The sequence below is a fragment of the Alosa sapidissima genome, chromosome 12 (genome assembly GCF_018492685.1).
Source record: "Alosa sapidissima isolate fAloSap1 chromosome 12, fAloSap1.pri, whole genome shotgun sequence".
Classification (NCBI taxonomy): Eukaryota; Metazoa; Chordata; class Actinopteri; order Clupeiformes; family Clupeidae; genus Alosa; species Alosa sapidissima.
The window spans coordinates 22848990-22868716 of NC_055968.1; the positions used below are offsets into that span (position 1 = coordinate 22848990).

The 19727-nt window shown below is 40.4% G+C and overlaps 2 protein-coding genes and 1 long non-coding RNA gene across 9 annotated transcripts in view; 2 read left to right on the forward strand and 1 right to left on the reverse strand.

Annotated features, from left to right (window-relative positions):
- Positions 1-12809, forward strand: il23r (interleukin 23 receptor). Of its 3 annotated transcripts, none has more exons than XM_042057672.1 (18): positions 1-236; positions 458-568; positions 833-963; positions 1201-1359; positions 1663-1938; positions 2488-2611; positions 2715-2881; positions 3131-3267; positions 3458-3620; positions 4023-4105; positions 4546-4741; positions 5062-5247; positions 6168-6266; positions 6669-6824; positions 8151-8288; positions 9673-9760; positions 10357-10447; positions 10739-12809. In XM_042057672.1, the coding sequence occupies exons 4-18, from the start codon at positions 1290-1292 to the stop codon at positions 11315-11317; spliced, it is 2553 nt and encodes an 850-aa protein (XP_041913606.1). In that variant the 5' UTR covers positions 1-236; positions 458-568; positions 833-963; positions 1201-1289; the 3' UTR covers positions 11318-12809. The 3 variants fall into 3 exon arrangements, with proteins under 3 accessions (XP_041913606.1, XP_041913605.1, XP_041913604.1); XM_042057671.1 differs by having other exon boundaries at positions 859-963; XM_042057670.1 differs by lacking the exon at positions 833-963.
- The window catches only part of LOC121678313, a 16774-nt gene continuing 9416 nt past the window's right edge, over positions 12370-19727 (reverse strand). For both annotated transcript variants that reach the window (XR_006021204.1, XR_006021205.1), the window contains exons 4-5: positions 15773-15858; positions 12370-12498 (exon numbers count right to left, since the gene is read on the reverse strand). This is a non-coding gene — a long non-coding RNA (uncharacterized LOC121678313). The remainder of the gene's footprint in view (positions 12499-15772; positions 15859-19727) is intronic.
- il12rb2 (interleukin 12 receptor, beta 2a) overlaps positions 14046-19727 on the forward strand; it is a 13918-nt gene continuing 8236 nt past the window's right edge. For 2 of the 4 annotated variants that reach the window (XM_042057677.1, XM_042057679.1), the window contains exons 1-6: positions 14047-14299; positions 14584-14708; positions 14939-15193; positions 15767-15881; positions 16151-16311; positions 16635-16777. In XM_042057677.1, the coding sequence (XP_041913611.1) occupies positions 14657-14708; positions 14939-15193; positions 15767-15881; positions 16151-16311; positions 16635-16777 (726 nt within the window). In that variant the 5' untranslated portion in view covers positions 14047-14299; positions 14584-14656. Of the gene's footprint in view, positions 14304-14583; positions 14709-14938; positions 15194-15766; positions 15882-16150; positions 16312-16634; positions 16778-19727 lie in introns of all 4 variants that reach the window. The other 2 variants (XM_042057680.1, XM_042057678.1) reach the window with 2 other exon arrangements.

Here is a 19727-nt window from a genome sequence, read left to right on the forward strand (position 1 = left end):
TGCTGTCCTTCAAAGATGGGACTTTCCCAGACACACAATCATTTTGAAGATGGAAATGGAAACTCAGAGGAAGGTCACATGCACTCTCGCACAGTCTGTCTCCCACAGTCAGTCACCACATTAGTACTGCGTGGTATCTCTCCTCACACACACACATACTCTCTCACTCACTCATGACGAGTACTCAAGAGGACATGGCACAGAAAGGATGGCTGCTCTGTCTGAACTGCACCATGGTAAATATCCATATGCCACTTAATAAATATCCATGCAGCAGGGAAACATTGTTTATTTTTATGTTTTGCCTCTGCATTTGTGCTAGAAGAATCTTGGAGAACATTGTTCTGGATTAAGCTGTATTTGGTCCTTATGTAAAAGGATGGACCGACCGGTTTAACAGGCTGGCGTTATGATTTGGCTTTGCTGTACGTGCCTCTAATATTTCTGTCTTTTACAGACCAAAAGACCAAGTCTTCTTATTGACCCTTTGAGGTGTAATAAACTCCTGATGACATGTCCAAAAACATGTCAAAGTAAAGAAGAATCACCTTGATGTAAAACCTGAGTGGTAAGTATAAGATCCAGTCTCTTAGACATATTTTGATGTTTATCAGCAGATCATTGTTCTTCATGTAACAATCAGAACAGGTTTTTTTTTTTATCTACCAACGCCACAACAAATGGCGTGCTCATACTCCAATGTTTACTCTAGCTTAGGTTACTCTCCAGATCCTTTAGGATAACGTGTCACTATACGCATTGTGCGAGTCAAACATAACGGCACTAAACAGAATCTGAATATTTTCAAAGACGTTGCTCAAATGTTCTCCAGTGAAAGGCTTTATTTCTCAAATGAAGTGTAAAAAGGAAGGACTGAGCAAACAACTCTGCTTGTGGTGACAGAAAGGGTGGCTGACAATGTGGGACAACTGCCTGCTCACTGTGAGGTTCAAAGCTCTTGAGGTAGGCAGAAATGCCACAAATCTAGGTCAATAACCTATAAATGAGGACAAGTGTGACAAAAAGCAAGAGCAAGGCTTTCCAACTCTGGCTAATGTCAAAATGAACAAAAACGTGAATGTTCCTCTTGATAACTGTCTCTAACAAGCATGCCTATGTGATAATGATCACACATATGGTTTGCAGAACATGATAGCAACCTGTGTCACTCCTGTGTTATTCCAATTAAAATAATTGCAGTAAGAGGAAATGAAAGGAGGAACACAAGCAAGAGCAACAAGAGTTCACCAAATCAATCGGCATGATAGTTGAACTGAGGTTAAAGCAGAATGGATGCTTCACCACCAAATTTGCCTGCTTTCGTGATTCTATGTTTAACCTCCATCATGCATCAAAACTGTAAGTACAAAATAAAAAAAAGTGTTTTGTTGTCATTGTCTAGACTGTTTGGATCAGTTGTTTTTCAAGAGAAATGGGGGAGCATATCAAAGTCAATTAAATGAGTCAATGTCTGTGATCTATATTTGTCATACTATGACTGTACACTTAAAGACAAACTATATAGATGATTCAGTTGAACTCACTCATAACAACAAAATACATGCCTTAGTGTCCTGACTGTTGATACACCCAGGATGAAAATAGCACATTATTCTTGTTCAGTGATAATCTGAATGTGACCATGCTTCTTTCCTGCCCCAGGGGCTTTGGAGGTGACCTGTACGGGGAAACTCACGCTGGACCCTGGCCCACTGGTGGAATGGGGGTCTTCGTTGAGCGTCTTCTGCCAGATAAATGAGTGCCGTGCAGGTCCTCAAAACCCCTTCTCCATAAAGCTCAACTACAAGCCACTACACCTTGTGGAACAGAACTGCACGACAGCCCGGCTCCACATAGCCAACATGACTGCCTTAGGTTCCCATCTGTTTTGTTTAGTGGGCAAACGAGTTGTTTGTGGAATAGACCTGAAATCTGGACGTAAGTTGATATTTGTTTTGCTTCAAGCTTAGGCTGCATAAATACTTAATATATATTAGCTTGATTTAAAGCAACACCAAAGCACTTTTCCTCTTCGGCCCCCCTACAGGTTGGAAGTAGAATTGTCCATTACCGCTGTCGTAAATAATTTAACCTACCGCACCCTACCGTCTATGTACCTGCCGAGTACGCTCCACCCAGAGCCTTGCTCCACCTATCGGCTATTGTAACGCTTGCCGTAAAGCAAATTTGTAGTTTCTTATGTCTTGTTCAAACTACAGATCCGCTACCCGATCTGGCAAACTTGCATTAGTGCGGTTATAAAAGGGGTACAAAAGAATCTTTGGTGTTGCTTTAATATTATCAAAAGGTTAAAATATATCAATACACTTTATGCATTTTTACACAATTTTACAGCTGAAATATATTTTGCATATTTGACTAATTTATTTACTGACTAAAAATGCATAAAAATATGAATAAATATTGAAAGAATGATGATCCAAATGCTATGAAGCTGAGGTATGTGTGTTATGTTGTCCTTCCCAGATCGGCCAGCCAAAGCGACTCAGTTTAACTGTTTCACACCAATTAAGTCTGACACCATCAGCTGCTCTTGGATTAACGGAAGGGAAACCCACCTTCCAACAAACTATTCAGTTAGATTTAGCAGGTGAGTGGAGAGCCCTCATCACTCTCTCAGTCACATCGGTTGGAGATGAAGTCATTAACGTCTACTGGTTGGGTCTTTCTTTGCTCTTGCTATCTCAATGCAGTGTAAATGGAAGCAAGTATTTCCCCTGTCAGCGCCCAGGTTGCAGCTCTGTTAGCATACCACGAACCAGCTTCAGCGAGAGTGCAAAGTATGATGTGCATGTGGTTGCGCAGAATGCTCTGGGAATCTCTACCTCTGATGTCTACGCCTTCTCAGTTAGAGATGTAGGTAAGAAAGCCCCAGCTAGCCGTGCATATATGCATGCAAGTTTCTTTGTAAGTTATGTCTGACCTGCCAGTGTTGGACTGTACATCATCTTTTGCTGTGTAACTGTATCTGTTTAAAAACGGTAGTGTGTGACCTTTGGGGCTTAGGCTGTGTTTTAATTCAGTGGTTGCCAATATTCAGTGGTTTGTCAGACTTGTTGTATATAAAGTGCTATTGTTGAAGAAGTGAATGGCTACTCTTTCCTTACAGTGATACCTAACGCCCCCACTATCAAATGGGTCAACTTCACTCACATGACAGGCTCCAGTTTTCTAATGACCTGGAACAGCTTAGAGTCTTCTGAGCATGTGAAGCACAGAATTTGCCTTGGTGCGGAGCTGATCTGGGTAAGGCAGTGACAAGTTGCACTCGATACCTACACCACACTGCTTTTGCTTGTTCTTTGTTCTTTTTAAATCACATGACATGTAGCCTATCATATACAGCCATCCTTGTAAATTGTATTTCCCCTTATTGAATTCTTTCACAGAAATGGTGCTAACTTGATGCAAATGTGGTATTTTGTCCATGCACCAGGAGGGAAATGCCACCCAGAGTAGTGGCAGTGGAGGTAGTGTTGCAGTGGAGGGTCTGAAGTCGAGGACCATGTACACAATCGAGTTGAGGGTGTGCACCCAAGTCCCCAAGCCAAAGTGTAGCCTGTGGAGTGCACCCATGGGCGCAGTTACCCCAGGGTTTGGTGAGGATAACTGGACTGGAGATCTTCTGTTCCAACACAATATGACTGCCCCTGGAATATATGTGTCCACGGTTATTTTGTGAACACACCTTTTTATTTTGAAATGTTGAGCCTTGTAAATGGAAAGTGCAAGTAGTAACTGCTACAGTTAAGACTTAATCAGTAAGGTTTATCATTGCATAAATTGAAAGGCTTGCCCAATATGCATACTGAAGTTTTATTTCTTAGCGGCTGTAACATGGTAGTTGCTCACATTCTGGAATAATAATATCAGTATTGATGGTAATGTGGCACTATTATAAGGTCACACACCAATTCTACAACTGTAACACCAATATCCCTATATAATATGTGTACCATGACAATCCAATTAAATTACCATTATGTTTTGATATCACATAGCACCAACACAAAAACCTGTTGCCTGGAGAACAGTTGGTCACACAGAGAGCCCTGGTGTTCAGAATGTGACTGTGCTCTGGGAGGTAATGGTTTTATATTTCTCACAACTAATTTTGTCCTACTTATGGTATCCTACCGAGTGTGTGTAGTAACAGAACACAGAATTCTGTTGTCTGATTTTTACTATTTTCTGGTAGTTTAACCCATGTTCAATCAACTAATCCTCTCCGTTTGCATTAGAATAATCTCTCGTGTCAAGATTTCCACAAAGTTATACAATGGCGCCATCTAGTAGAATTGAAATGAATGACATATTGCAATATGCATGTACCAATGTTTGTAAATACATAGAAAGCCCATTACTTACTAGCAAACAAATTTATTTAAACATTATTAGTTGACCATGATAGCATAATATCTACTCATTCATGTCTAAGAATAAATACATGTGGCTAAGAAAATCTGGCTGTATATTATTATGTATTACGCAACTATAACTCACCTGATGCTTCTGCTTCTGCAGTCCATGGAATCTGAGGATTTCAAAACCCTGTACTATGAGGTGTCTTACTGGCACCATGGCCAGAGACTGGTACCCTGTTCAGTCAATGTCTCAGAGGTGCGGCTTCAGCTACCAGCCGAAGTAAAGGAGGTCAACCTTACTGTTGTCACATCAGCAGGGAGCTCCCCTCCTGCCTCTCTGAGTCTAACTCACACAAGTAAGCAATTACACCGAAATGGATGGTGGGAGAAGAAAAAGTAAAAACTTATTAGACACAAAATAGGGGGATACTGAATCAAGCAATTGTGTGTATGGGTTAAGATAAGAGGGGCATTGGATAAACTTTTTATTATTATTATTATTAATAATAATATTATTATTATTATTATTATTATTGTTATTATCATTGTAGGAAATACAAATCGGTGTCCTTTTTAACCATTGCTCCTGTATGGCTTTACCACTGTAGCTTTTATTCGCAGTCACAGCAATATGTCTGAGGTCTTGTCATGATTGTGTTCCTAACTGTTCTTTCAGATATCGCGGCTCCGGTAATGAGAGTCTCCTCCCCAAAGGAGGACACTGTGCTTCTGTCCTGGCTTTGTCAGATGAAACTTGGGGTTACAGGGTTTCCACTGGGATATGTCATCCAGTGGCAATGCAAGGACTCCCCGGTCCAATGGAGAAGACTGTCCAGAGACTGTAACTCAACATATATCAGAGGTGAGAGCATACATCGCATTACATTAGTAATTCCGTAATTGTATGCAATCTTTTGTTCTATTTATGTGTTCACTCCTCTAAGTAAACTTATTCACTGTGTATAGACGTTATTTTTTTTCAACATTTAAAAATGTACCAATTTGAAATCGAAATTTTGTCTATAACTGTACATACGGATTGAGACACAAGATGAAACTTTGCATACCTACAGTACATGCACACATTTTGTATGAGAGAGAGCACACACACCCATAGTCTTGTCATTGTTGGCTTCTGGTAGTAGTCAGCTTGCTAATTCATCAAGGCAAGACTTGAACAATATGGATTTATCATTTGGATAAGCATGGACGGATTATGAGCCACTGGGACCCTGGGCACAGCCTTGTGATCACAGAGCAAAGGCTGCATGAGTAGGTCCTGTACCTGTCCCCTTTACTTGGGCAGTGCACCAAGTCCTGGGAACGATCTTACGGCATGTGTTATTTGACTGAGGGGCTCCATTCAGATACCAGAGGAGGCAAAAATAGCATCTTCACACAGAGGCTTGGGCTTCAGGGTCCCCTTGGGCCCCTGGGCCTGGTAGGCCCTTCAGTCATCCATCCCTGTGAATGAGGCATTGAGGAAAAGGCGGCTGGAGGTTGGTTGTTATATGAGTCAGGACTTGAGCTGCTGGTGACTGCTTCTAGGCTCGCATGTTGGCTGGACCTCTAGCTAGCTCATTGGTTCTGAAATGTTTTTGTAACAAGGCACACCGTTTATGAAAACAAGCATTTTCTAAGGCAGTGTCAAGATGTACTTGTGTAAACATGTTAAATATCGTAAAGAATGATCAGATCAGATCATCTCCATGTGTATCTTGTGAGAGGCAGAGACTGTATAAGGTGAGACGTTTTGAGACTAACCCTAAAAGGTATCCTCAGGCTTGAAACCAGGTTGGAGATATGATGTGCTGTTACAAGCTGAGACCACAAGAGGGCTCTCTAAACCTGCCTTTCTGCAGGTGTACTCAGCGGAGAGAAGTGAGTGTTTTACCCAACATTGCAGGGTTATAATGAAATGCTTTTGAGGAGTCTTCATTTACACATTGTAGTTATTTCACACAGTCACAAATATGTTTACAAATACACTGCATTATCGTAAGATGGTTATGAGTATAGAAATTGATTGTTGTTTGACTGTGCTTCGGCTGTAATTCTCACATGAAATCCATCAACTGAGCGATACAAACAAGTCTATAGAATATATTTATGTTTATATATATATATATATATATATATATATATATATATATATATATATATATATATATATATATATATATATATATATATATATATTCCAGGTTATACTATATATACATCCCACTGTTGAATTGTTACAATTTAGCAGACAATTGTGTAATTTGTGCAACTCTCCTATAGAGCCACTGTCTGGACCGAAGGCCTTTATTCACAGCACTGGCTCAAAGCACATTCAGGTCATATGGGAGGAGCCTACCCTTGAAGACCAGAGAGGGTTCATCACCCACTATACCATCTACATCCGCAAGCACGGAACTGGATATTTTAAACCAATGTGTGAGAAAATGCTATGTTCTACAGCTCTGTGTATTGGTGTACTGAGCGTGTGTGTGTGTGTGTGTGTGGGCATGTACATATCATGTGTGGGTGGCTGGGTTTGGGGAGGTGTTAATATGTATGTTGGTGAATGCACATGTGCAAGTGTGTATAAGTACACTCTCACACACACACAGGAATGTGTAAGGCCTGCTCTCGGTCTCAGATTCACAACGCCATCCCTCTCGTAGCGGAAAAACAAATGTCTACTTTTTCATTTCTTTTCGAGTAGACACATCCCCCAAAGCCACAGTGCAAGAGCAGGGTTTTCTACCAGTTACTGAAAGAGGCGCCTGGTTACAGGAACGCCTCTCCCCTTTTGTGGCTCTGAATCACAAAGGCTGTGAGAATGGCCCCATCCAGTAGAGCTTGCACAGCACTACCGCCAGCCGTGTCCCACAGTAGCACTGCAGGCATTTCAACAGAAGATCGAGGAATCAGACCAGGCGGTAGATGTGAAAAGGTCATTCAGTAGGCCATACCAGAGCAGACATGCCAACCCCTCCAGTGAGAAAGCCCCTCTGCCCACCTCCCCCCCCCCCCCCCATACATTCAAGATGTAGTTGACTCCTTGAACTTTGGCATGATAAGAGTATGAAGAACACACTCACTTAACTGACTTTACACCTGCTTTATTCTCAGATCTGCTGCCCTTCAAATAGAGCTACACCCCTAAAAAATGACCAGTGAATTTACATATCCGGAGGTCAGGTCCAGAGTGCGTTCCACAGCAGACTTGTTCTTCTGCGAATGCCCTGACCTCTGCTGTTTCGGCAAAATCAGGGGCTATTCTTAACACAGGCCTTCTCAGTAGTACAGGAAGTGCAGGCTGCGGCGGAAGACGCGGCTGGGTGCACACGCTCTCAGCGAGAAGCAAAGTGAGTTTTTGTCACCCAGAAGCCGAACTCGCTACTACAGACCCCAGACTAACTGATGACAATAACGTTTTTAGTTCTCCCTGCTGTGCAGTTGTGTGATATGTTTGAGAAAGCATGTTCGGTGAAGTCTAAATGTAACCGCGACACATGAACCCTAACAGGAAACAAACTATACGTTTTTCTCGTCTTGAGTCATGTCTTCACAGCCTTGACAAAGTGGTCAGTAAAAGTGAATACAACAGATGTCCTTCAAAGCCTTTACACTTTCTGTAATTTTTCATGAGTCCTGGTTCGATCATCAGCAAATACATTAACTCTGGAAACATTAAATCCTTTAGCTACATAATTTGAATTTGAGTTTGTTTTCCTGTGTTCACTCTTCCTGAAGTCATTGTTGTTTCACCTCCAGTTCAGGTTAACGCTTCATCTCCAAGAGAGCAGTCGCTGGACACACTGGACACTGGCTTTGAGCTTTGTATATCGGCCTGGAATGCTGCAGGAGAGGGACTTAAAGGGGTGCCTATCTCCTATCAGAGACTGAAATCAGGTCTGTTTGTTTGTTTGTAGAGAAGGAATAAAAATAATGCTGCTGACAGCTGCTTTCTATTTTCACAGGGAGTTAAAAAGCTGCAGTCAGTGAATTTTGCTGCTCATGTTCGCTTCAGATTTAGCCACTGTTGGTTCCACCCCATTCTTTAACCCTTAACCCTTAAAGGTGTAGGTTTTTGAACATTCTAAGTTCCGCAACAATTGAAGGTTCTAAAATTCTATGTTGAATTCAATGAACCCAGATATTCTTTAGAACGTTCATTTCTCAACATTCCCGTCACACCGGTGTGACGGTACTCCTTTAAGGGTTAAAGGTGTAGGTTTTTGAACGTTCTAAGTTCCGCAACAATTGAAAGTTCTAAAATTCTACGTTGAATTCAATGAACCCAGATATTCTTTAGAATGTTAATTTCCCAACATTCCCGTCACACCGGTGTGACGATACTCCTTTAAGGGTTAAGATTAGAGATTGGAGATCCCTCTCTATTAGTAAATACCCATAAAGGCCTATGTACTACTGAGTAGCAGAAGCCATTGTGGAATAGACACTGAGCATGTAGTCTATGAATTTTGGTACATGTACGTAAAAAAAAAACACATGAATGAGTAAGATTCAAAGTCCACAGGCTCAAATCTAACTCCAACTTGTCGTGGAAATTTGTCTTAATTAGTATTATAGCCTAAAATTAATGTACACAGAGGGCAAAGTTGTCTTGTCTTCAGAGAAGGTTCGTATGAAGACAACAAGTGTTTGCCGTCAGAGAAACGTTTGTTTGTCCTCCAGCCCTTTATTTTCCATAATTGAGGATTTTACTAACCAGCAGTCTGTCCGTCAGCTTTTTATGTTCTTATTCAGGTTTTTCTTTTTGTTTCACTGACTATTTATAACTGCAGTCTGCCATCTGAAAATATATGGCAGTTATAGACTGCTACTGGGGTTGTGACCACAACTTCACGGGTACATTTGGTTAACAACAAGTCTAAGCTAAACAAGAGGGCATTGGTTGTCTGAGGATAGAAAAGTTTCCATTATAAACCCCAAGAACACTTTGTAAAGCTGACTGATGTCACATCCCTGATTGGTTTGCCAAGAAGTCAGTCATATACCGAGGAAGTGAACACCAAATTCTGATAGGAAACAGGACTTCTGACCCCTTTGCAGGGTCTCTGTTAGATCATTTGGGCCCTATGACAGACAATAATTCTGGGCCCCCTGATAATATAGTATTATTGCGGGGCGCTCTCTGGGAGCCCCCTGTCAGTGCTGAATCATCCTAACTCACCCCCCCCTCAGATTCAACTTCAGGATAGAGTTCAGAAATTCTTACCATCTTCATTGGTCCACTTTTCACTATGATCTAAGCAATACATTTCTGATTTAGATGGAATGTTTGTCGGGATTTGGGTGGTGGCCGCTGTCTCCTTGGTGCTTGTAGCAAACCTGATATGCTTGAAATGTGCTCGTACAAGGTAAGCAGTCAAGAGGAGTATGATCTAAGTAAAGCAGCGTTATCAGTTGACAGTGTTACCTGAATGCTTCAATATCCTCAAAATATTCTTGATTGTATATTAATATTATTAATATTGTCTGTTTGTCTGAGATGTCAGAGTTACCCAATAACACCAGGCCGGGCTGCACCACTTTTTGATGAGCTAATTGATTGATTGGGAACTGAAATGCCTGTTAGTCATCTGTGTATAATTAGAGTTTTTTATCTCTTGATCTTATGATGATAAAATGGAAATAGAGAATTCATAGTTGGTGTCTTTTATTAACTGCAACTTAGCCTTGTGAAGGCCAAAGCTTAGAGCTTTCTGTGTGCAGTTCTGAGTTTCAGTTCTTCGTTTTACAGTTAATACAGTTGTCCTTAGAGTTTATTTTGTAACGATAAACATAGACTGTCAGATGTTGATTTAATTGCATGGTGTATATAGGACACTACTGCATATCATGTAATACATAATACAATTCTAAATGTGAAAGGTATTTATAAAAAATAAAACTGTCAGTTATGGGTACATAACTCGTTTTCTGAATTATTATTTGTGAACATTTTAACCAACAGAATTAGAGCAGCGTGTGTAACAGTTGGACCAGCATGGCTTTTTGAGACATTTCCAAAGGTCGGAAATAGCAATGCCATCAAATTATTGAAGGTAAAGAGTCCATAGCACATCTATATCTTAAGAGAATCTTGTTTTATTTGTATGAATGTGCAGTGCTCGGCCATGTTTAAAAAAAAAAAAAAAAAGTGTTTATTTCATTTGATTAATGTAGTGATGCTCTAGCCTGACGTAGTCATACTCAATTCTACTTCCCAACCTCAAATGTTGTGGGCGGGACTAAGTTTGGAATGGCACCCAGGCTAACGATGCTCACCAATTTCAGTGAAACCACAACTTCCTCTTTTCGTTTGTTTATTTGTTTGTTTTGGTTTCCCCATGTAGGACGAGAGGTGCGGCTCAGACTCGCTCTGGATGTCAGTATGCAGTGACAGCGACCCGCCCATCTCCCCTGTGGAGGACATCGCAGAGCCCATCGCCCAAACGTTCCTCTTCCCCTCCGTCCACGACAAAGAGAAAGCCAAGGAGGTCCGAGTGGCCAGACCGGAGATTGTGGATCCTTACAAACCGCAGTGGGCAGACTCGTGTCAAGTCAGCTCCACCCATCTATCTGAAACCCCTGAGGTGGCGCCCGAGGAGGACACAGAGGAAGAGTGCCCCCTGTGGGCATGTCTCCCACAGCCTTCCTATGGGAAGGATATTGGCCTTGGTGATGTGACCTTAGGAGGCTTCAAGGGCATAGGGGTCACAGGGAATCTTCTTTGTCCCCCTTTGCTTGACCCCAAGCAGACTGAGTGGCACACAAATATGAGTGCTGGCATGAGGGACATGAGTGGTTTCTCACTGGCCTTGCTGACTGAGGAGCAGACTGTATTGCCTAATGACCTGCTAACTACTCGGTCACCACAGATAAACCCCTACTCACCTCAGGGATGTTGGCTTAAAGTTGCACATAATACCTAATGGAGACTTTTGGATTCCAACAACTACAGAGACCTCCTCACAGGAAGATGTACTCTGCTGTGAGGGCACTTTGGACTGTGAATGTACACAACTGGGAAAGCAATTTGAATTGCTGTCATTAAGCATTATATCAGACTTTAACTTTTGAATTGGACTGGATGGACTAATGTCACTTGAACTCTTTAAGACATTATGTATCTGATAGCCAAATGCACTTAACACTTTCCATATCTGCTGCATGTAACTGGAAACATTAAAAATCTTATGAGCTGTAAGCTTATAGTGTATATTGAGACTGTAATCATCAACCTAACTCTCTTTTGGTTCATATTCTGACACATCTCACCTCTGTATTGTAAAACCGTAATGCACATTTTCTAACAGATGCATCTACCGTTTCTGCAGAAATACTGATGCCAAACAATCTACATTATCCATATAGGCCTATTTAGTGAAATACTATGGAGAATGTAACAGCTTAAACTGCCATGAAAAGATACTCACATCATAACTGTGAATGTAACTGCCAGTGGTAACATCCCCTCCTACTGTACCTGGAAAGTACAATGTGCTCACACTGAGGAAAGTGAAATCAATGACCATGTGGGGAGTTCAAAAGTTTTGAAACAGGGTTCACTTCAATGCATGTTACACAATTCATTGCACAATTCATATTTAGACAACAAACCTTTTTCATCTTCAATCAAGTTGCGTTGGCAATGGTCTGGCAGAGCATTCACTGGGCCCTCCCTCTGAAAATCACTTTATTCCTTTAAATTTACATAAATTGTAAATGTATATCATATGTAATTACTCCTTTAGATGTACATCAGTTATGCTGTAAATCACATTATCTGTGCCATAACCTAAGATATTCCCTGTGCTATCTAGATAATTTGATGGTTGTGCAATGTGTATGTTTATGTTTATTTCCCCTCTGTTTGACTTCAAGGCCACAGAGCTTACCCACATCTGCACGACGGCATGGCAGTTAAGTTACTTCCTGAAGTTCTGATTCTCACATCCTTCAAGGCACTTTCAGAGTGCATATTTGCCTCTTTACTGATTTAGATTCTTGCACTCCCTTCTGTTGCTTCTTGGTTTGCACATCATGCAGTGCCTGCTGCTACGTCTTAGTTTAGCTTTGCTGTTGGATGCTAGTTTCTGCCTGATTCATTCAACTGTTGTTAAGGAATGTCACATAGGAATGCACACAAAAAGTAAACATTTCAACATTTCACTATACATAAGAAAAAAGTGTTTATTTGGCTGGCATGAGAGTGTTCGTGTGAATTACCACTAGGCTAAGACATGCTCTTGAGCCGGAGGGAGAGGCGTTTCCAGGAATAGTCACCAAAAGAGAAGTGTGATATTGAGCTCACAAACTGTATTTCAATGGCAACTGATGACCACAAAGCATTTGCGCTTATGAGGCTTGTAATTGGGATGTTGTATGTGTTTATTGTTCTATTAAAGTACCGTCTGGATGGCTCATTTAAGCTCTCTTGTGTTGTTGTGAATGTAAGCAAAATAGGAAATAATTCCCACAAAAGATTTACAGCAAGCAACATTTGCCCCCTAAATAGACATTCAGAGGCTCAAAGCAGCACTGTGTTAGCCAAAAAACGATCAAGCTTGCTACCTAAGGCATGCAAAACCTTGCAAACTTCATTGTAAACCTTTGTTTACAATGTTAGAAGCTGAACACTGTAACTGGTGTTGTGCTGATTTAGTCAGCAATGTCTTCAGTGTTTCCCACAGAATTGGATGCAATTTGTGGCGGTAGCTAAGCTGACTTGGACAGGGGGGGCGGGGTATTAAGATCGTCTTGGTAGTGTATAAACTTAGGTCTAATTGAGTGCCTTTCACTTTAAGATGTTCGTGATTAACACAGTTAACGTTAAAAGGCTGCTGATGTGTGGATGCAATTCATAATGTTTTCTACAAAGTTAAAATAAAGGTTCCTACTTCTCCTTGGGACAAGCACTTTTGAATTTTGGAAAACACTTTTCCATTTACATCGGGATTTTGCAAACATTGCGTAAAAAGCGCAGCTCAATGGCAATGCAAGGATTTGATCTTATATTTAAATTAAATTAAATTAAACATAGAATATTCATCTGTGACGGCATATTTTGATTTTGTGGCGCCCCGCCACAGATTAGTCAATGTATGGGAAAACGTCTGTGAAAGGTTTTCTATTCATTGCATGTTGGAGTCTGGGAATAACACCTATTTATGTCCTTAACATGACCATCTATCATCAAAATGAATTTGAGGATGGTACCAAAGCTTGCTTCACAAAAGCATGCCTCTAGTGGCAAATTGTTGCAGTTTCTTTAAAATATGGTTACTGTCCGTCAGTGACAGACAAATTCTCCATCAGACATTGTCCCCTTCAAATAACCTTTCAAATAACCACAAAGACAAACACAAACATGGTCTAATTAACTCACTGTGAGTCTGATGCTTTGGCTGGCCTACTCGAACAACTAGATTTTTGTGGTTTAAAATAGTTCAGTGTGTAACTCCTTTACTCCAGACAGAGTAATACTTTATTTGGTTTCATTTGTTTGCAACATCTTAATGCTCTTAAATGAAGCAAATGACAAAGTTACATAAATATGAAGGTGCATAGTGGTGCTGAAAGAAGAGTGTGGACCATCTAGCACAGGCTAGGCTACATGTCTACGCATACGCATACCACAGGGGAGGGGGAACTGGGAACTGAGGTCATGCACTGAAATGTCAACCCAAAGACACACTTCCAGTCGTTCGATGGGGCAAGAAGCACGACTTCAACTCTCAAATATGGTACTGTCGATATCAGTGAAACTCTGAAACAGAAACTAAACAATGTTCAGGGAACTGCCAAATAACCTCAGGATGATGGACGAAGGCATATTACGCTTTAATGTCGAAGACAATGGTCTAGATGAAGTCGTCGGAGACGGTGTCGACATTACCACCTGTATGGGTTGTGTGAGTAAGACATCTACCTCTATTACCAATACGAAAAATGGCGACTTAACAAGTCAACAAAGACGAAATGTCTTGTTCTTTAATGAAGAAACTTCAAAAGTTAGATGAACTCACTGATAATAGCGGGTCATCATCCTGATTCTCATTAGCCTGGTATTCGTTTTTCACCACATTTTCATTTCAATACAAGATTAGCCTACTGCTGAAAAGTTGGTAATTTTCCATGACGAATATTTTTCAGTTGTTGCTTATTTCAAATGGCTAAAATGCCGCTAATCTTACAGTTGTAGGTAACTGGATGTGGACGTGCAGTGGACCCATGTTGATGATCAGCGTTCTGTCGGGGCATGTATTGCAATGACAATCCACGCATTTTTCCTCTTGCTATGCGCAGTAGGAATCTGCAAAGGTTCGTTGCATCAATTTATAGCCTAGGACTAATCACTGTTATACGCATTATGTTTCAACAATGATCGATGGACATGGCAAATTGCAATTCTATGTTCAGTTAGAAATGGGGCAAATGTTTAAATGTAGATGTGCATGTGGAATTATTTTATACATGATAGGCCTAAATCGTTTTGAAATATTTAAATGTAGAATGACAAGTCACTCATTAAATGAATCTGTGTTATTCAGCCCAGCGTCCTTGCGAAGCAAATCCCAGCCTTGGCAAGTTTGTTGAAGTGGGCGCAAATTTCAGCATTTTCTGCGTCATTCAAGGTGGTTGCAAAAGTATCTTTGTTCACCGCGATACCAATCACGAACAACGTCACCAACGAGTAAATGCCACAACAGTAATGCACGAGGTTCAGGGAATAATGGGGAATAGCACATATACTTGCAAATGTGCGGAGAAGTCTCTGGTCTGTGGCGTTGATATAGTTGTTGGATGTAAGTATTAGGCTACACTATGTTTTAATATTACATGTCTTTATTTATCTTATAGTAATTCATGGTAGGCTACACATCTAACTTCTAAATAATAAAGTACACTCTTAAAACGAATGTGTGTGTTGTCCCTATCTGGTCATAGAGATGTGTTAAATAAAACAACACACTCTTAAAATGAATAACAAAAGCGCTGTGTTAGAAACAACACAAACTGTGTTGTTCATATCTGGACATAGATATGTGTTTAAAAACAAAACAAGTTGTGTTATTTTCAACATATTTGTTTTAAGAGTGTATATCAAATGAAAATGGCTGTGTTTCACCATAGTTGTAGATACAGTAAACTGAATAGTGAAACGCATTATGTGTTAGCCTATGTGGTTGTGACGGTTGAAACCAAAGTGTTGCTTGCAGGCCTTTAATCTTTATATGTATTTGTACATCAAAATGCTACCTAATCTTGACATGCAAAGTGATCTCAGTAGCATATAACCTATCAGTCTGTCTACATGTATCATTATGCCATGCAGAGGGTGCTGCTCAGGTTAAGGAGTACACCATCTTGTCTTTCAGACCTACCTGAGGTCCCTCAAAATCTGACCTGTGAGCAGAACGGAGAATTTGGAAATGTCACTTGCACTTGGAAACCAGGAAAGGACACCGGCCTGCAGACAACATCAGAGTTTAGGTCAGTAGAAGCAGAAACAAAATGCACTTACAAGAAATGTCAAAGATCTGGTAACAACATAACGGATGTTTTAAGTTTGTTCACTGATGTTGAATTTTCTGAGACCCACCTGTATATATTTTAGCAGCTACACGACCATAGAGCTGTGCAAATAACATAAGTAACTGCATGAGGTGTCAGCGTGCTTTCCATCTTTGCAACTAAAAATGTCATGGAGTGAGATTCTGCAAGTTCATGCTGGTGGATTCTACTGCATTATTCTCTTTCAGTGTCAGGACTGCATCTGACAACAGCCCTGACGTCATCTCTGAGGAGCACTCAGCCACGTTCCATCCCGGTTCTGAGACTCAGTTCTTTGTCAGCGTGAGGGCTTCCAACAGACTGGGACACAGTGCTGCTGGTGAAATTAATTTCACTCTCAGTCACATAGGTAAAATGTTAATCGTTCTCTCCAGCTGTGTGTTTCCATTGCAATGTGGTTATCTACTACTTCACTGCTAACACAAAGACAAGGCAAAGACTTTGTCTGACATATATCTGCCCTGTCAACTATGCTGAGAAACTCAGGATGGAAGACTACATTAATTTGTCCATTTTGTAGTGGTGCAGGATCAGCCTATAGCTTGTTTCTGACATGCAGTGTTCGTGAAACTGCCCACACACTAGTTCTAGCTCTAATGGCCCAGTAAGAGGATGACCCCTTCATTGGCTGCCTCTGGCAACTCACATCACCTCCTCTCCCTCTGTCTACAGTGAGACCCACACCTCCAGTTCTGGCTCAGATAGAATGTTCCTCCCGCCTTTGCCACCTCCACATCACCAACGTGGGCTCCTGTCACATGCTTGAGGTTCAACACAGAAGGAATCATGGGCACTGGTCTACACAGCTATTCAATGTAGGTAGACAACTTGCACTGCATCAACTGTTGTAGTGTACAAGTGTGTGTGTGTGTGTGTGTGTGTGTGTGTGTGTGTGTGTGTGTGTGTGTGTGTGTACACCTACGTGTGCATATGATGTGGTTGATAGATAGGAGAAGCTTGGGTTGATCAAGACCAGTGGTGGAGGAAGTACTGAAACTCAGTACTTAAGTAAAAGTACAAATACACAGAGAAATATTTACTTTAGTAAAAGTAAAAGTACCACAATGGCAACCCTACTTAAGTAAAAGTAAAAAGTACCTGCTTTTAAATGTACTTTAAGTATTAAAAGTAAAAGTATTTGCATAATGATTTATTCTCTTAATATCTATATTCTAAAAGGAAAAATCAGTATGGGCTGTGGCATTTTAATTAAGCTAGTTTTAGGTTATACTCGACTAGATAGTTTTAAGTTAATGCAATTGTGCTTACCATCTGTGGCCCATTACATTCTGACCTACAATTCTAGAGACTGTAATTCTGGTTATCTACTAGGGTGATCTGCTGAGTAATATCATTCAGCAAAACACGAGAGCCTGAAGTTTAACGGGGTAGACAAGGGAAACGTCGGGTGGATCGTAATGCCAATTGTACTGATTGAACAGAAAAGTTGCTGAGAAAGGTGTCTTTATGATTAAGTTCAGTTTCACTTGCGCAGACGCATAGACATTGAATGAGCGCTGACGTTACGCCACGATTGTTGGCTATGCATCTTTATTTAATCACACACAATTAAGGAATATTTCCTAATCTGGAAAATGTTACGTCTTTTCCGGCCACCGGTTCATTAATAGTCTACCATTCATTTGTGCCGCAAATGATCAGACGTGTGACAGAAGCATGGGCATAGCCTGTAACTTCGCTGATCCGCGGATAGCAATCTCATCGGAGAGGAGGCCCTAACGCTGCAGATAACAGACAGAGAAAGGCACAGAACACAGTTGCATGTACAGTGTAGCCATGGGTCTGGTGAATATAGCCTACCGAATGCAGATGGCTACAAGCTCACGCTTTGCCTGGTCTAGACTAGAAGCTTATGTTTCTAAGAATGCACGTAGCGATCCAGAATCTTTGGTAGCAACCCCCCGTAAAACAAACGCGTTTGTCAGAGAGAAAAAAAAAAAACTGATCATAAAATGTATCGTAAAAAGGAACGATGGTGTTGTAGAAATGTAGCGGAGTAAAAGTACAGATAATTGCTGTAAAATGTAACGAAGTAAAAGTCAAAAGTATGCACTATAAATTTTACTTAAGTAAAGTACAAATACGTGGAAAATTTACTTAAGTACAGTAACGAAGTATTTGTACTTCGTTACATTCCACCACTGATCAAGACACCAGCTGACGAATACGGGCGCATACAGCCAAGATGAGCTGTAGTGCTGGGCGGTATAACCAAAAATGTATATCACGGTATTTTTCAAAATTCTTACGGTTTCACGGTATATGACGGTATTTTTTTTTTTCATGCATAATCAGATATTCAGCATTTTCTACAGGTTGAGAGAGGAATTGCTGCAGTACATTGACTAAGGATGGTCTATTTTACTGTCATGATGTAGAATAACTCCACACTAGTGGTAATGCAGTTTTGCATGGCCCCAGAAAATTATGCTGTTTACAAAGAGACACTCATAGATAAGATACTTTATTGATCCCCAGGGGAAATTCAAGAAGATCATGATTCTACTCATGACTCTAATGAAGAATCTAATCAGAATGCAAAGACAATTGCAGTCAAAATACAGAACTTTTACTGTGCAAATTTCACAAACATCTTATATAACCAATAAAACGTATAAAACCAATACAAAAAGTAGTGCAACTTGCAATAATTATACTTTTTTGAAAATGATACAATTTAAAATAAAACCTCTCTGCTAATATGCTTACTCTGTCGAATAGGCCTATTAGAAACATGCCTTATTGTTATTGTGTGGTTTGCATGACGTTAGTGGTAGGCTAACGTTAACTTCATGTAGATGTAGATGTCTTGTTAGCCTGCCATGAGTTTCGGTTCGGTTCGCTAGGCAAAACATTAACAAAAACGTTTGTTTTGGTGCACTGGTGACAGTCAGGATCATTTCTAACTAGCCAGCTAGAATTGCTCAGTTCATGTCTATAACATGCTTTACTTGCTACCTGGATAATTTCAACGAATATTCTTAAGGTGAGATGAATGATAAGATCATTAAACTTCACTGTGTTCGGTGGGTTGCTAACTAACGACATCACCTACTAGCCAGCTAGTTACAGCCAGAGCCATATAAAGGTAGAGTTGAACTCCATTGACGCTAATGTTCCATTTTTTTTCAACAATGGCGGCTAATGGAAGCCTCAAATAGTTCCCGAGAGTTAACAATTTATAATAGCAGCAGTGCAGTTACAGACTGTTTGTAGCCAACATTTCAGACTCAGATTTACATTATTGGCTCATCCGAATAATAATAATAATAACAGTAACAACAGTAATAGTAGTCAAGTAATAGTATTAATAACCTAATTATAATAATAAACTATTTATGTATCGACTATGACAGCTTTTCTGCTGCTCAGTTTTTATCAGTTCCTTATCAAATAAATTAAAAGAGGCTAAAGCCCAATAAATGTGCCACACATACTAACCTAATATAAGATAAACCTTGCCTATACCATTTCAATTAGGCAGCACTAGGCAACACCAAGTGGTTAAGTGGTTTAATTTTAAAAAGAGCAGCAAAAGTGGGATAAAGTGCAACTGCTTCCCCAAACCAATTCCTCCATAACTGTGGATTTAATCGTTTGATATGTGGATAACTTTCAGTGGACTAAACACATAAAAGGTAAGATTTTGTTATCACAAAGCTAGCTGGTTCGTTAAATATGGCGAAGCATATTTACAGCCAACTTTGTAGGCCTACTTGCAGCAGTGAAACTGAGTTTGTTGTT